The sequence below is a fragment of the Chiroxiphia lanceolata genome, chromosome 19 (assembly GCF_009829145.1).
Source record: "Chiroxiphia lanceolata isolate bChiLan1 chromosome 19, bChiLan1.pri, whole genome shotgun sequence".
In the NCBI taxonomy this organism is placed as follows: Eukaryota; Metazoa; Chordata; class Aves; order Passeriformes; family Pipridae; genus Chiroxiphia; species Chiroxiphia lanceolata.
This window is the reverse complement of record NC_045655.1, coordinates 12433694-12449455: the sequence shown is the minus strand read 5'-3', so window position 1 is coordinate 12449455 and position 15762 is coordinate 12433694. Positions and strand designations below refer to the sequence as shown.

At 54.9% G+C, this 15762-nt stretch overlaps 2 protein-coding genes across 5 annotated transcripts; both read left to right on the top strand.

Moving 5' to 3' along the window:
- The first annotated feature begins 255 nt into the window (after positions 1-255).
- SIRT7 (sirtuin 7) lies at positions 256-4389 on the top strand. Its single transcript, XM_032707082.1, has 10 exons — positions 256-390; positions 463-600; positions 1086-1190; positions 2081-2151; positions 2251-2323; positions 2756-2854; positions 3278-3514; positions 3758-3838; positions 3986-4092; positions 4179-4389. Exons 1-10 carry the CDS (start codon positions 295-297, stop codon positions 4387-4389), a joined length of 1218 nt encoding a protein of 405 aa, XP_032562973.1. The 5' UTR covers positions 256-294.
- PCYT2 (phosphate cytidylyltransferase 2, ethanolamine) lies at positions 4385-15294 on the top strand. 4 transcript variants are annotated; one of them, XR_004360266.1, is made up of 14 exons: positions 4385-4518; positions 4946-5034; positions 5812-5973; positions 7874-7940; positions 8436-8520; positions 9574-9618; positions 10835-10973; positions 11590-11672; positions 11855-11932; positions 12528-12593; positions 12849-12914; positions 13349-13437; positions 14092-14242; positions 14284-15294. XR_004360266.1 is itself a non-coding variant. In XM_032706409.1 (13 exons), exons 1-13 carry the CDS (start codon positions 4433-4435, stop codon positions 14180-14182), a joined length of 1146 nt encoding a protein of 381 aa, XP_032562300.1. In that variant the 5' UTR covers positions 4385-4432; the 3' UTR covers positions 14183-15294. The 4 variants fall into 4 exon arrangements, 2 of the variants coding, with proteins under 2 accessions (XP_032562300.1, XP_032562301.1); XM_032706409.1 differs by having other exon boundaries at positions 14092-15294; XR_004360267.1 differs by lacking the exon at positions 9574-9618 and having other exon boundaries at positions 4412-4518.
- Positions 15295-15762: the final 468 nt, after the last annotated feature.

Sequence of the window (15762 nt, the reverse complement as noted above, 5' to 3'; positions counted from 1 at the left end):
GAGCCGGGGCTGGCGGACGGCGGGGTCAGTCCGGAGGGCCCCGGGCTCGGTGCAGGCGGTATTTATTGCTAAGTTATTGGCGTTATTTATTCTGTACAGTGTCCGCCGCCTTTGTACGCGACAATAAACCGCTTCAACAGCCGCCGCCTGCGCGTCCTTTGGGGGCCGCCCGGCGCCAGGGGGCGCTGCCGCGCGCGGGGGCGGTGAAGGAGGCGGCGCGCGGGCGCTCCGGCCGGAAGGCGGAAGCGGCGGAGCCGAGCCCGGTAGCGGCGGAGGCGCGGCGGTTCCGGGGCGATGGCGGCGGGCGGCAGCCTGAGCCGCTCCGAGCGGAAAGCGGCGGCGCGCGCTGAGATCCTGCAGCAGGAGGAGCAGCGGGACCGGCGCAGACAGGTATGGCACGGCCCGGCCCGGCGCGACCCGCCGTCGCGGGCCGCCGTGAACCGCCTGCTGTGCACCGGGCAGGTGTTCCGCATCTGGAGGAAGCCGCCGGCGGAGCGGAGCCCCGAGGAGTGCCAGGTGCTGAGCGAGAGCGAGGACATCGTCCGGGAGCTGGAGCGGCGCCGCAAGCGGCGCGAGCGGCTGCGGCGGCGGCAGGAGGAGGTGGGCGGCGGGCCCGGGGGAGCGGGGCGGCGATGGCGGGGAGGACCCCGGCCGCGGAGAGGAGCCCTGCGCTCCGGGTGGGACGGCAGCCGCCAGGCTGGCCATTGCGGGGGAACTCTGCAGCCGCAGCGGGCCTTGGTGAACAACGGCCGTGCCCCGGTACCGGGAACGCGGCTGCCCTCCCGGGGCTGCCCTGCGTTTGTCTCCGGGGAGCCGTAGTCTAGCGGCTGCCAGGAGTGTGGCTGTGTGGGCATGTCTCCCGGGAGGGTGGGTCAGCAGGTCCTGCTCTCCAGGAAGCTTTTTCCCGTGATCCTCCATGAAAAGCACCCATATCCTTTTCATTTGGACACCACTGCTGATCATGTTTTGTTGCTTTTCCTGGGCCAAGCCCATCTTCAAACGTCCAGGGATATCCCTGTTCCCTCTGCCTCAGTGGTGCAGTGTATCTCCGAGCCATGTGAACCTGCTCAGGTGTGTTTTTTCAGGTGTGTGATGAACCAGAGGAGCTGAGGAGAAAGGCAGCTGAGCTGGCGGCAGCTGTGCGGAGCGCCAGGCACCTCGTCATCTACACGGGTGCCGGGATCAGCACGGTGGGTTTTCGGGGGAGCGGCCGGAGCCCCTTTGGGGGGGGGGGTGTTGTCTGGACTGTTCTGTGGTTCCTGAATGGTCATTGAGCAGATGTTTGTGACGAGTCCAGGATGCTGTGTGAGTCTGTGGCCAGCACAGTGCCTAGGCTGCATCCTGGTCATTCCTGCTGTCCAGGAGATCCCACTGTGTGCATACATGTGGCCTGAGCAAGAGGACACTGGTCATGCCTCACTTGAGTCCCTTTAGTGACTTTTGGTGTAAAACCTCCAGCTGGTTAGCTCAGGAACATCGTGTGTTATCAGACATGCAGGGACAGCTGGGGAGTTGTTGGAACTTACAAACAGCAGTTTGAGAATTGTTTGGTTTCAGTGGCCCAGTGGAAAGCAGAAGTTTGGTTCTGCCTCTTCTAATGTGACAGCTGTCACCTTTGTGTGAGCTGTGAAACTCCAGTCTCTGGTGACTCAGAGAGTGGCTCAGGGCAGGGGCTGAGTGCTCGTGTCACCCACACGGTTGCTAGAGATGCTGAGCGTGCGGTACTAGAAACCAGAGTCTGGAGAAAATAAGAAAAGGCTTAAGAATGGAGTTCTTTGCAGGGAAATGGGAAGTACCAAGGGTGAAAAAGAGCTCTGGAGGGATTCCATAATGGTAACATTGGAGAAAATAAATGCTGGAGGTGCAAATGAGAGTTGTAAGGTAGGAGAAGAGAGAGAGAAAACACATGAAAAAGTGTTCCTGTGATTAGGGAACCACTGTGCTGGAAAACTTGGAATGAATGAAAAAGCAGCCATAGATGAGGTGTCTGTGGTTGTCCCGGGTGGGCCCAGGTTGGTTGTGTTTGTGTACAAGAGCTGTGACCCCCCCCATCAGGCCTTGTTTTCTCTCCTGGTGACAGGCAGCTTCGATCCCGGACTACAGAGGCCCCAATGGCATTTGGACACTGCTGCAGAAGGGCAGGAGCATCAGGTGAGGAGCGGAATTCTGAGCTGTGTGGCAGAAAACTGATACTGGAAGAGGCTAATGGCAATTCTAACTCCTTTTTTTTCCCCCCTTGCTCCTTGTCAGGGCTGCAGACCTGAGCGAGGCAGAGCCCACGCTTACCCATATGAGCATTGCCTGCCTGCACAAGCACAACCTGGTAAGATATTTTTTCCTCACCTCACTCACGGCTAAGAATGATAAAGCAGGGAAGAAAAATCTTTTCAGGAGATTGCCTGACTATGGTTTTGACTCAAGTGGCTGCACATCCATGTAGGAAAATGTGTCTGAGTCTTCCTTAGTGAGCTCCAGGCTGCAGCTCTGGCAGTTTTTCCCCTGGTGCCTTTTCTTTAACATGTTGTATTTGTACCTGGTGAAGCTGGTCTGGCCGCAAACCAGCCAGCCCTAGAAAAGCTCTGTTTAGCAGGAGGAGGCTTTCCACTTAGCTTTCACAAAGGTCTGTTCTCCACTCTCTTATCCTGTGGGTCCTGCTCTGATGTACAGGCTGTTGGTGTGATTTGGGACAGCACATCACCTGCTTAGAGCGACACCTGCGGGGTCTGTGTGAGCTCAGCATTTTGTTCCCTTCAAGGTGCAGCATGTGGTGTCTCAGAACTGTGACGGGCTGCACCTGCGGAGCGGGTTACCCCGAGCTGCAATATCTGAGCTTCACGGGAACATGTACATAGAGGTAAGTGGCCAGAGCAGGATGAAGTCACTGTTCAGTGGCCTCACAAGAAGAGGATGTAAACACTTGATTTGTCACTAGCTCAGGAGGAATTAGTACAAGGGCTTGGCTTCTGCACAGTTCCCATCTTCAGGCCATCACTTAGTTAGCAAGCACCAAACCCATTTCTGTAGCTCTTTCACTGTACTCACTGGAGCCTTCTGACTCCTCTTCCTCAGCCCTTCTCAGCACATAGCCAAAGGCTGCCTGCAGCTCCACGTGCTAGTTGAGGTTTTCCAAGTTAGCATCTGATCCCTGATCCCATCTATAGCTTCCAGCACACTGTCCCCAAAAGTGCTTTTCGTCTGAGAGAAGTGGCTGACTCCTGGCCTCTCATTCGAGGGGTGCTGATGATGTGATGGGTTTTCTGCTTTCGTCCTGCACCAGGTCTGCACTTCCTGTACACCCAACAGAGAGTATGTGCGAGTGTTCGATGTGACGGAGCGCACAGCCCTGCACAGACATCACACGGGCAGGATGTGCCACAAGTGTGGGGCACAGTTGAGAGATACAATCGTCCACTTTGGGGAGAAGGGGACATTGAGACAGCCCCTGAACTGGGAAGCAGCAACAGAAGCTGCAAGCAAAGCAGATGTGATTCTTTGTCTGGGTTCCAGCTTAAAGGTAACTTTAGACACTCGGTGAAGATTGTTAGCAGCATTCCCTCTTGGTGATACACCTTGGTGCTCAGCGGTTTCCTCCCAAACAGACAACTGTAAACTCTGGTGTCAGGATTCGCCCACCATCTGTGATAGTCTCTCTTCCTCCCTCTTTCCCCTCCTGGTAATACATTCCTTTTCCTCTCGCTGATACGGTTCACAGTGGCGTGTGCCCGTGGCTGTGCTGATCGTCTCTGCTTTATGGCAGGTTTTGAAAAAATACCCACGGCTCTGGTGCATGAGCAAGCCCCCCACCCGTCGGCCCAAGCTGTATATTGTGAACCTGCAGGTGAGAGAGAGCCCTCGGCACTGGGCTTAACAGGTGTGGGCCAAGGGGCTATGGCTGTGTGAGGCCGAGCCCCTGCCTGGCGCCGGGCAGGAGCCCCTGCTGCTGCCCCGGGGAGGTGCCTGCAGCCGGCTCTGCTGTCGCCCGCAGTGGACCCCGAAGGACGACCTGGCTGCCCTGAAGCTGCACGGCCGCTGCGACGACGTGATGCGGCTGCTGATGGCGGAGCTCGGGCTGGAGATCCCGCGCTACGACCGGTGAGAGGCTCGGGCCCTGCGCGGCGGGAGCGCCCGGCCCGGGGCCGCCGGCAGCGCCCACCGCCGCCCTCTCTCCCCCTCCGCAGGGCGCGGGACCCCATCTTCGCGCTGGCAGAGCCGCTGCGCCCCGGGGAGGAAGGCACGCACTCGAGGAAGCCGGTGGCGCCGCCGCGGGAGGAGGCGCGGGAGGAGCCCCGCGAGCAGCCCCGGGAGCGGGAGGAGGCGGCGGGCGGGCGCGCCGGGGGGTGGCTCGGCCGCGGCTGCGCCAAGGGCGGCCGGCGCAGGAAGAGCCGCTGAGCGCGGGGCGGGGCGGGGCGGGGCCGCCGGTGACAGCGCGGCCATGCTGCGCAACGGGGCGGCGGGCGGCGGCGGGGCCGCGGCGGGCGGCGGCGGCCACCGGCCCGTGCGCGTCTGGTGCGACGGATGGTGAGTGGGGCGGGCGCGGGCTCGGCGCTGTCGCGGAGCCGCAGAAATAAACCGTGTTGGCTGCGCTGGTGCCTCCGGCTCCTCTGTCACCGCGGCGGGACGGGGACGGGGACGGGGCCGGGCCCGCGAGAGAGCGGCACCTTCCCCTTCGAGCTACCCCGGAGCGTCGGGCGAGCGGCAGCGGACGGGAGCGCCCTCGGGCTGCGGCCGGTACCTGCCGGGCAGGGCCGGGGGAGCCTGGCCCCCGCAGCACCGGGGCCGGCTCACTGCGGCGGGAGGGAGCGCTGCCGCGGCCCCGGTGACCGCGCGGTACCGGCGCAGCCCAGCCCGGCAGCAGAGAGACCTTCAGTCCCGGGACAGGTTGCCCGCGGGTCCCGTCGAGGTGCGTCCCGGTGTGCCCGGGCTGACCCGGCCCTTCTCGTTCCAGCTATGACATGGTGCACTATGGCCACTCGAACCAGCTGCGCCAGGCACGGGCCATGGGCGATTACCTGATCGTTGGGGTCCATACGGATGGTAAGAGGTTTTCCCAGGTTTCACCCCGTGCAGCCGCTCAAATCACCCAGCAGCGTTAGCCCTGAGAGAACCGAGAGCTCCTGATATGGTCACCTTTCTTCCTGCATCTGTTCAGGAGCAACAGTGTCCAGGAGAAAAATGTCCCTTCCCTGGGTGAGGGAGTAGAGTAACCCCTGTCATGCTTTCAGAATGAGGGTTAGGTAGGTCAGAGCTTGCAGGTTCTGAGGGGTCATCTGCATTGCATGCTGTAAAAACAATTAAACCAGTCGAAAATCGGTCTGGTTTGGCTCGTATTAGCTGCAAAACTGATGTTCCAAAAGAAGCTGCTGTGTGGAGAAAACTCATTTAAAGCCCATCTGGAATTTAAGTGACGGGAACAAGTTCTTGCATGTGAAGATGTATTTTAAATGGGTTTATGGATGCAGAATTTCTAGCATGAACTAAGTGTTGTATGAAGCTACTGTTTAAGAGGGTAATTTCCCCTGGAGGGATGCCGGGATGCCCAGCACATCCCCCCAAGAGGAAGCACTAAGACTTTTGCCTTTCAAATAAATTCCAGGGCCCTTGTTACATGTTTAGGAAATGCAACTAAATCAAAGTCTTTTCTGATCTATCTGGGCCTTCCTTTGTTACCAGAGACCGATCCCAAGCTGAGGATAAGCCTGCAGTGAAGTTCACTTGCCCATGGAATGAATGAGGCTGCTGTGGCTGAGGATCTCTGTAGCTGCAGGACGTGCTTCTAACTGGATTTTAACTAGATTTTTGTTTCTCCCCCAGAGGAGATTGCCAAGCACAAGGGCCCCCCCGTCTTTACGCAGGAGGAGAGGTACAAAATGGTGCAAGCCATCAAGTGGGTGGATGAGATTGCTCCCGGAGCTCCCTATGTCACCACGCTGGAAACCCTGGACAAGTACAGCTGTGACTTCTGTGTGCATGGGGGTGAGTGGTGTTCGAGGCGGGGGCTGTGCTGCCGTGGGCCCTCGGGGGCCGTGTGCCCAGGGTGCCCTGCTGCGAACCAGGCGACATCCCGGCCGCTGCTGGGGGTCAGGGGTACCTGGAGTGTGCAGAGCTCTGCTTTCCCAACACCTGCATTGTGGGTTGGAGGTACCTGGAGTGTGCAGAGCTCTGTCTTCCCAACACCTGCACTGAGCAGCACAGCTGCTTCTGGTCTGGTGATCCGGAGAAAAGTGTCGGTTGATGCTCAGCATCTTGAAAGTGGCCAGAGCCCTTGGTTTTAACCAGACCTTTTACTTACCAAGGTGAAATGTGTTTGACAATTATTCTGAGGTTGCCCTTAGCAGCAGCAGAAATTTGTGCTAAGGGGAAAGCCATTTACAGAACTTAAATGTGAAAAACACTTGAAAAGGTAAGCGTGCAGAAATACAATGATGTTTATATCTGCTTATCCTGGGATGAGATCAGATTTGAAAAGCTTCTCTCTTTATCCGGCTAATAAGCTGTTCAGGGGCTTAGCTGACTGTGTGGCCAGAGACCTAGTTCTTACTGTGAGCACGTTTTGGTGTACAGTTGTTGGAGACAACCAGTGTTCTGAGGAAACATTCTTGCTGTGGGACTCTGTCCCTTCCTGTGCTGCTGCTGATGCTCGTTCAGCCTCAGCCCCTCCTCCTTGTCCTTCTGAAGGAATTTTGTTACTTTGGCCTGGAGTACTTTGACTCATTTTGTATATCTCTCATCTGATCCTAGCCACCTGCTATCGATAAGCTAAATGTTTCATTAAATGTAAATAAATCCTTAATCTTTACAATGTAGATATGCTTTTTCACATGGGCAGGGTGGTTATAAAATTCCTCATTAACTTAATTGCCTGCCCTAAACGTGTCTGGTGTACGTGACCCCTTACAGGGCTTGGTGAGGGGTTGTGGCAGTAGTGGAGTGCTCATGGTCTCTACTCCAGCTGTCTTTATTTGTCCCCTCTGCCAAATCATTCCATATTTCTCCCTGACCAATACCCTTGCTCCTGCAGTTTTGCCAGTTGTGTTTGTGTAAAAGCTGAATTTGGAAATAGCTGAGCTTACCTGGGAGAGTGACAGCAACCCCACTGTTTGTGCTTCTCTCCTGGCACTCTGACCTGTGCTGGCAGTGTGTTCCCTCCTGTCTCTGTGCCCCGAGGGGAGGGTGTGGGGTTTTAGGAGAAGTGAGCAGGACTGAGCCACCTGACTGTGTGGGAACACTTGTGGGCTGCCAGTGCCTACTCTGCCTTCCAGCTGTTTTGGCAAAGGGAAGCCAGCTTAGCTTTCATTTGGGAAGGTTTTGTACCATCATCAAAGTAGGTGAGAAGTATTTCTGCAGAGGAGGTTGGGAGCCAAGTGCCAGAGATGAAACAGAATTACCTCTGTGGAATGGTCACTGGATGTCACTGGAAATGCCATCATTGAGGAGTAGAATTTTCTGTTGGATGACTGTTCCATTGACTGAAAACTTGTAACATGAACTAACAGCTAAAACTAGTCCTAGAGGAGCTAAAAGGTGCTTTTTAGCACCAAGGTAGATGGTGCCTGTTTAATGTCATTCAAATAAAAATCAACTGTGCCTGCTGCTGGATCAGTGCGAGGGCACCTGGCTCAGCTTTTCTGGACTCTCTAAAAAGCAGTGGTCCAGATGGGTAATGGCATTTAACATCCAGGAATATCCTTGTCTCCACAGACACAGTAGTCTTACAAAGCCCTGCATTTCTGTGGGGCACAGGACGTGTCCCTCGTGTATACGCAGGGATTTGGATTGCAGAGTTCTAGTCTGGCTCACATGTGGGACCTGCTCAGCTGCTGCTTTTGTGCAGGAGGGCTTGGGGCACAGTTCTGTGGCTTTTCTCTCTCTGTAGATGACATCACCTTAACTATTGATGGCAAGGACACCTATGAGGAAGTGAAGACAGCAGGGCGATACAGGTAACCTATTGCCACTTACCTTCTTATCCTGGTTTGGGCAGTTTCTGGGATTTCATGCCCTGGAGGGAAGTCAGATGAAACACAGCTGTCTTCAGGTCACACCTGAACTTGTCTATACATGTGTCAGCTTCAGTTGTTCTGAGCCTTTTGGCTTCAGGGAAGTGGGGCAGACAGCCCTGCCCGAGGGGGCCGTCCAGTTCCTGGCAGATGCTGCTGGTTCTGGTTTTGGAGCTTCACCAGGAGTTGGCTCTGTTGGGAAGTCTGGCCAAGGGAAGTGTTCCTCCTGTGAGCAGTTGCCATGGCGTGAGAGGGATGCAGAGGCTCAGCAAATGAATGCTATACTTGATACTAGGAGCAGGGAGAAAGAAGGCTTTCTCAGGACAGCCCCTGGTTTGGATTTATCAAGTGTCACAGGTGTTCCTGTGGTAATGCTGGGAAGACAGAGGCATACACTATCCCATGGCTTCTGCTTCATCCTGTGCTTGTCTCTTGCAGGGAATGCAAACGTACCCAAGGTGTGTCCACCACCGACCTTGTTGGCCGCATGCTGCTCATGACTAAAGCTCACCACAGCAACATAGTGAGTCAGAGGGCTTTGGGTGGGAGGTGGAGTCCAGGGCATGTGCCAGCTCTTCCCTTTTGCTGTCCCAAACAGCAGTAGAGCTCCTGGGCCTGGATCCCAGGTGCATGGAGAATGGGCAAGCTGATTACGGGCAGTGGCAGCAAAACAACCTGCTTATGTTTGCTTAAGCCTGTCTGAGATCACAGTGCGATCCCAGCACGTGCTGCTTTGGGAAGGTGTAGCAGGATAAAGGCTGGGATGCCTTGTGATCTGTGTGGGCTTTGGGAACGTGAGGGGAACTGCAGGCCAGCCGACGGCCTCTCCCAGCGTGGAACAACACAGTGCAGCCACATCGATCTGTCAGCCTGCTGCTACCAGAGTTGGAAACTCCTCTCCCTTCCCACTGAGCTTCATCCTTCTGCCTTCTGCTGTCTCTAGTCTGATCAGACCTTTCTTGAGTCTTGTCAGCTCACTCTCTGGTTAGGAGCTAACCTAACCAGGGGAAAGTAAAGGAAGTGGTTTTCTGTTGGTTAATGAGTCGATTTACTGAGTAATGAAGCAATCCATGAATGGAATCACCTGGATAACTGCAGGGACAAGATGAGGGACTCACAGGAGAATTCAGGGGCAGAGGGAGACGTTTTGGCGTGCTGAGCTGTTAGATTGGCTTAGCTGTAACATGTGAGTTCACACCGAGATCTGCCTAGTGCTGCTGGCTGCTGCAGAGACCCGAGCCTGGCTCTTGTGAGGGTCTTTGGCAGGAGGAGGGATGCTGTCCTGTCAGGGGCTCTCCTGGCTGAGGGAGAATGCAGGTGTGCAGCACTGTTGGGGCTGCAGGCTGGGCAAGAACCACCTTTGCTGGTGGTACCAGGCTGGGATCAGATAAGGAGATATTTCCTCTGACTCATGCTGGGACACGACTCTGGTTTAGGTATTAACCAGTTTGTCAGCATTCAGTGCCATGGTGTACAGTTTGAGCCTTGCCTTCCCAGCACTTCCCACACACAAGCATATCTTGGTTGGATGAGCTGTGCGAGTGCTTAAACATTTTGACTCTTTATCTCCCTTCAGGATGAGGACCTAGACTATCGGAAGCACACTGACAACTTTGGGAAGGTAATGTGAGTTTTGGTTGTGGACGTCTGGTTGTTGTCCTGCCTAAGAAGGATTTCCAATGTGCTTTCTGGCCTATTGCAGGCTTGTTTGTTCCTCCACATGAAGCAGTAATGTCTTGGTGAATGTCTGCTGCCCCCATAAGGTAGCGCCTGCCGTGGGTGCGATGGGCAGGTGTGGCACAGGGCAGCACCTGAGCTGTCCTTCAGCAGGACCCGCTGAGCCTGTGCTGGGTTCCTTCTTTGCTTGTAAATTCCTTTCCGCTGCTTCCCCTGGGATCCATGTGCCCATGGTTCCAGCACAGGGACAGCCTCTGTAGATGCTTCTTCCAGTGGTCGTGTTGTTTTGGAGGTGTTGCCTTGGGTTGGCCACGCTGTGCTGCAGAGCTCCAGGGTCCAGCTCTCAGCTCACACTGCCTCTAAAGAGCCATCAGCCCCCTTTGTCTCCCTGGGATCTGGATTGTCCCTGGTTAACGAGCTGCACCTGCAGCTCGCACCAGTCTTTTTTACTCACAGGGTGTGTGCTGGCCTGGCCGAATCATCCTTAGTTCCCCCCCACACTAGGTTCTTTGAGCAGGCAGTATGGGGCATGTTGCTCCAGCATGGCCATTTCCTGGGGCTTGGATCTGGGGAGAATGGAGCAGGGCACTGGGTACCCTGAATGACCCCGAGAGCTGAGCTGTCTGCATGCTGCCCTTTGCACGGCCTGCCCTGGCCTTGGCTGCAATGTCTGTGTCCTGCCAAATCCCGTGGAGTAGCTTTGGGGAGCGGAGAGAGTGACTTTAGTGGCTGTTTGCACAACTGCCACGTGATGGGGACCGAACTTCATCCTTGGAGCTGAGGTGATCCCCTCCCAGCCTGGCCAGACAGGTGCCCTGAGACTTGGCAGAGCGTAGGTAGGTCGTGTGTTTGTTTCCTGAGCATGCCTCACCTCTCCTGAAAATTCGAGCCTGCCCTGTTGCCTTCCTCCTTCCTGAGCTTTCTTCTCGGCACCTCCTTTAGCTGGCTGCTGAGGGGATGATTTAGTCAGAGCATAAAGGGCTTTTGTGAGATTACCTAAATATTCGATGCCAGGAATGTAGAAAGTCCAAGCCGCTGGGAGTTTTTGTGACAGTTGCCAGAAAATTCAGGCGAGCAGATTGCCCGGCGCTGTGCTCTCAGTTGTCCAAGCCCCCTCATGGAGCCCAAAAAGAAGCCATGTCTGGTGTGTGTTTCCACAGGGGCCCAAAGGTCACAGTCCTTGGACTGGCGTCTCACAGTTCCTGCAGACGTCCCAGAAGATCATCCAGTTTGCCTCGGGAAAGGAGCCAGAGCCAGGAGACACCATCATCTACGTGGCTGGAGCCTTCGACCTGTTCCGTATCCTTGACTCTGTTTTGTCACAACATTGGTCTGTCTTTGATGTTTTTGTGTTAGGAGGCACCTGACTGGATATTTGCCTTTTTTTTTTTTTTTTTTTCTGTAGCTGTATGTGAGGGGGAGGAGGCAGGAGTGAATTCTTTCTGGCAATTTCTTAGTCACAGGACTCTGAGAAAGGAGCTATAGCTCTTCTCTGGAGAGATCTGTGGCTATTGGAGGATTTCAGGATGGTAGCTGGATACTCTCTGTGCTCTAGTGATTGTGGTGAGGACTGGCTGCCATAGACCAAGGCACTGCAACAGGGCACATGGAGCTGACACTCCATCCCTGGGACAAGCTTTGAGGCTTTGTGCCAGAACATCTGGAACAGGTAGAAATTCTGGACAGAGGCAAAGCTGAATCCATGTAAGGTGAAGCTGAAAAGATCTCTGGCTTTTGCCCAGAATCCATGGAGCCTGCGGAGAGAGGTGGCGGCTGTTCTTAGGACATAGGCAATGAGTAGTGCAAGAGTTAAATCCTTGGGGTTCCTGTCTCCCACTGTCATTTTGCAGTGACTGTTTCTGTCTTCCTCTCCTTATTTTCCATGTGAGCTTCAACTCCTTAAACAGATCTGCAGATGTTGGGCATGTAGATTTCCTGGAGAAGGTTCACCAGCTGGCAGAGAAACCCTACATCATTGTTGGGCTGCACTTCGATCAGGTCCGTGTAGAGCCTGTCCAAAGGCAGAGCAGCTTGACCCTGTTCTCTGAACCAGGCAGGCTGTGCTCCGGGAGGCAGGACAGGGATGTATTGGCCAATACAGGAATTTCATTTGGGGAGAGAGCAAGAGGGAAGCGTATTGCTCTCTCTCTCTTCTGACTGTGCCTGGTGCTTTGCCATAGGAGGTGAATCGCTACAAAGGGAAGAACTATCCCATCATGAACATCCACGAGCGAACCCTCAGTGTCCTGGCCTGCAGGGTGAGTGGGTGCTTCCGTGCTGTTCCAGAAATTCCCTGGAGCTCGGTGGTATTCACCTGTGCCCAGTGATCTCGCATGAGTTCCTTGGTGTGCACAGAGAAGGCACGTCTGTCGTGGATCACTTGAGGCTGCCAGAGATGCTGATGAGCTCTTGGGAGGCTCCACTGAGCTCCTGTGCCATCCTGGCTGACCTGAGTTCGTGACCTGTCTGGCTGCTCTGCCTGGGCAGCAGAGGCTGCATGGCTCCTCACAGACAGACATGCTGGTAGAAAACTCTCTGCTCCCTGCAGCAGAGGAGAAAAGTCCTGAGACAGAAACATGGGGAGCCCCCAAAACACGTGCCCTGAGCAATTAGCTTTTTGGATTTGTTCTACAGGCATGGAAAGGACATTTTTTAGGGGAACAAAAAGCTGCTGTGTGACAAGCAGTGCCTGCTGAACCTACTTCCCTGTTCCTTTATTTGAGTTCCTGACCATATAGCAGGTGACCTGCTCAGGTCTCTTTAGGAAGAAGGTGGCCTCTGGCTTGTGGTTTTTTGGTTTTTGTTTGACTGGGGTTTTTTCAAATCTGGACTCTTAATTGGTTCCTTTTCTAGTACGTCTCGGAGGTGGTGATTGGAGCTCCCTATGCTGTCACTGCTGATCTGTTAGATCACTTCAGGGTGAGTCCTTGCATACAGATGAACATGAAGATGCTGGTGTGTGACATGCTTGGGGAGGTAAAGTGATGCAGGACAACACAGGGGTGTAAAAGGGAGGTGTCCTGCTCAGTGGGTTACAGGGAGCTCCAGAGGCACTGCCAGGCTGGTGCAGGAGGGTGGCTTTGCTGATCTCCAGGCTGTGTTTAGTGGGAGCAGTGGCAGGGAATGTCCCTGTCATCTTTTGGATCTTGTCAGCAACTTTGTGTCCTTCTCCAGGTAACACTTGTGTGTCATGGGATGACTGAGGTGGTGCCAGACAAGGACGGTTCTGATCCCTACGAGGTAAGGCACCAGCTGCTTTGTCAGCATTTGGTAGACACAGCCTGGCTCTGGTTGAGTTCCTGGGCTGAGAAGGTGTATTGCAGAGAATGCTGAATGGGCAGGGCTGTGGGAGATGATGCTGGTTTTTATCCACCCCTGAGGGCAGCTCCTTGGAGCAGAGTCTGTAAATCATTCCCAACATCTCCACTCTTACAGGCACTGTTTTGCACTGCCTGTTTCTGATGCCTTCCTGGCAGGGTGAGAAAATCTGTGTGCTTTGCTCTGTGCCAGACCTGGGCATCTTCCATGTACATGTTCTGCCTCTGAGGAGATCGTTGTGCATCCTGCCTGGCTGGGTGCTGCAGGACCTGCCACAGCTTGGCTCAGCTGTCACTGCTGAGCTGCACACCCAGGTCCCACGTGTTTTCACAGCCCTGTGCTGTGTCTGTTCACAGGAACCGAAGCGACGCGGCATTTTCCAGCTGGTGGACAGTGGCAGCAATCTCACCACAGATCTAATTGTGCAAAGAATCATAAAGAACAGGTTGGATGTCTTCGTCTCCCACTTCTGTCTCATACTGTTCTGTCCAGAGTGTCTGGGGATTGATTAATGGGATCAAATGGGGAGAGAAGGGGTTGTCTAAAGGCACAGAGTCAGCAAACTGGTCCTTCCTTTTCCATGGCTCGGGCAGGCTTTAAGTGTGGATGTACCAGTACAGGGAAAGGAACAGCTGAACTCTGCTGTGTCAGAATGTGCTGAATGGCATATTTTTTGTTTTTTCTTCTTTATTAATGGTAAATTTCCTTGCTGTATCCTGTGCAAAAGAGCATGTTACTTCCTTCAGAGCTTTGCTGTTTTAGGCCTGAGCCCTTCACCTTCAGCGACCTTGGCTCAGATCAGTGGTAAATTTGATTTTTGGTGTTACTATTTGAGACGTCCCAGGACAGACCAAGAACAGAATAGTAGCTTTTTCCACAGAGGGAGAAGTAGTGTGGGAGCCCAGGACTGCAGTCATGTCAACAGCCATGGGGACCTCTGGGAGAGGCTGTGGAAGAGTCTGGGGACCCCAGGAGGGTTTCTGAAGTGCTCTCAGAACAGAACGGCATAGGAAAAGGCAGCACTCTCCTGCTCCAAGTGCTTTTGTCTCCAGGAGGTGGGGATGGATGAGAATCTCACGGCATTGTGTGATTGATGCAGGCTGGAGTTTGAAGCTCGGAACCAGAAGAAGGAAGCGAAAGAGCTGGCTGTACTGGAGGCCATGAGGAGGCTGGAGGAGGAGAAGCACTAGGCTGCAGAGTGTGGATGTGTGGGCCACAGAGCGCTGCAGCCTCACCCTCTGCGGGAGCAACAGCTCTTCAGGAAGGGACCCCTGACGGGGGGCAGTGCTGCCAGCACGCAGGATGTGCTGTCCTACCCTCTGCTGTCCTAGCTCCTCCTGCACTAATTACGCAGACATAATGAGTTGGGATCCCGCTGCCTAGTTTTATCTCTGTTAATCAGCCCCCGTTCCCTTTCCCAGAAGGAGATTTGACAAAAAAAAATTGTTTTAATTATAACTAATGTTTTAACATGTTGATGTGCTTTTACCTTCTGCCATTTCTGGCTCTTAGTAGGAGGGAAGTGGAGCAGCTGCCCAGGCCCCCTGCCCTGCCAGACTTGGCTGTCCTGACTGGGGTCTGCATTCCAGAGCAGCCTCTTGGGCAAGGGTGGGAGCGGCTTGACAGACAGTGAGAGTGGCCTCGGGTTGGGGGGATGTGGCCCCCACAGTTCCTCCTGCAGCTTTTGCTTAGAGCCATCAGTGCTGCTGCTGGAGGTGCTTCTGGACTCTGGGGTCCACTGTGCTGCCTCTCCTCAGCTCCTGCCCCTGTGCAGACCCAGAGCTACTCTGGGTTGAGCTGGATAAAGGCAGATCATTTGCTGCTTCAGTGACAGGCAGTGGGTGGTACCTGCTGAGGGGACAGGTGGTGCAGGGACCCTCAATTGAGGCATTTCTCCATGTAAGGCATGGGAACCCTGGGACCTTCTCCCAAAGGCTCTTCCATTTGTGAGGCAGCAGGACCTGGTGCCTTGTGTGGACTGTGCTCAGAACCCCCCTTGTTGCTGCTGCCAGAATCCACCTTGTGCCCAAGGGGTTACATGAGGGTAGGACCTGGCCAGGTGAAGTTTTGGGGTTGTTTTCTGAGAGCTGATGTGCAGCATGTGTGCCCCTGTGTGGAGATGCAGGGCCTGAGGAGGACGGGTGCTGGGCTGAGCCCCTTCTGCCTCTTACATTCCAGGGTGCTGTGGTGGGTGTCCTGAGCTGCTCCCTGCGCTGGGCCAGACAGTCCTGCCAGGCTGGGTCTGGTGTCCTCACTGTTGTAAACTTTTGTTGCTGATCATTAATAAAATGTTGAAGAGTTGTGCACTGGTCTCTTTAGGGCTCAAGCCCAGGTAGCAGAAAGGGGGTACCGGGGATGTGTGCTGGGACCCCACCGTGCTGGGACTGAGCATGTTCCCTGCATGTCCCGGGGGCTGGCACAGCAGCTCTGGCTCTGAGCTGTTGGCCCCTTCCTGGGGTCTGCCAGCTGCAGAATGCACAAATTCGCCCTCTGCAGTGCACGGCCCCCTCCCACAGGCGCTGCAGAGGAGTTTGTCCTTAAGGACAAACAGCTCAGCCCTGGTGACACATCCGCCCCGGCCAAGCCCGTCGCTGAGCCACCCCCAGGACAAGGCAGGTACCGCTGGTATTAAAAAATGACAGAAGCATTTAATTGCCGCTGTGGCCGGGTGTAACTCATTTGTGTGGGGATGTCAGCCCCTCTGGCTCAGCTGGAGCTGCTGTTCCTCAGGGCCTCCGGAACTGCTGCTGAGTTTACTTTGAGAACTTTT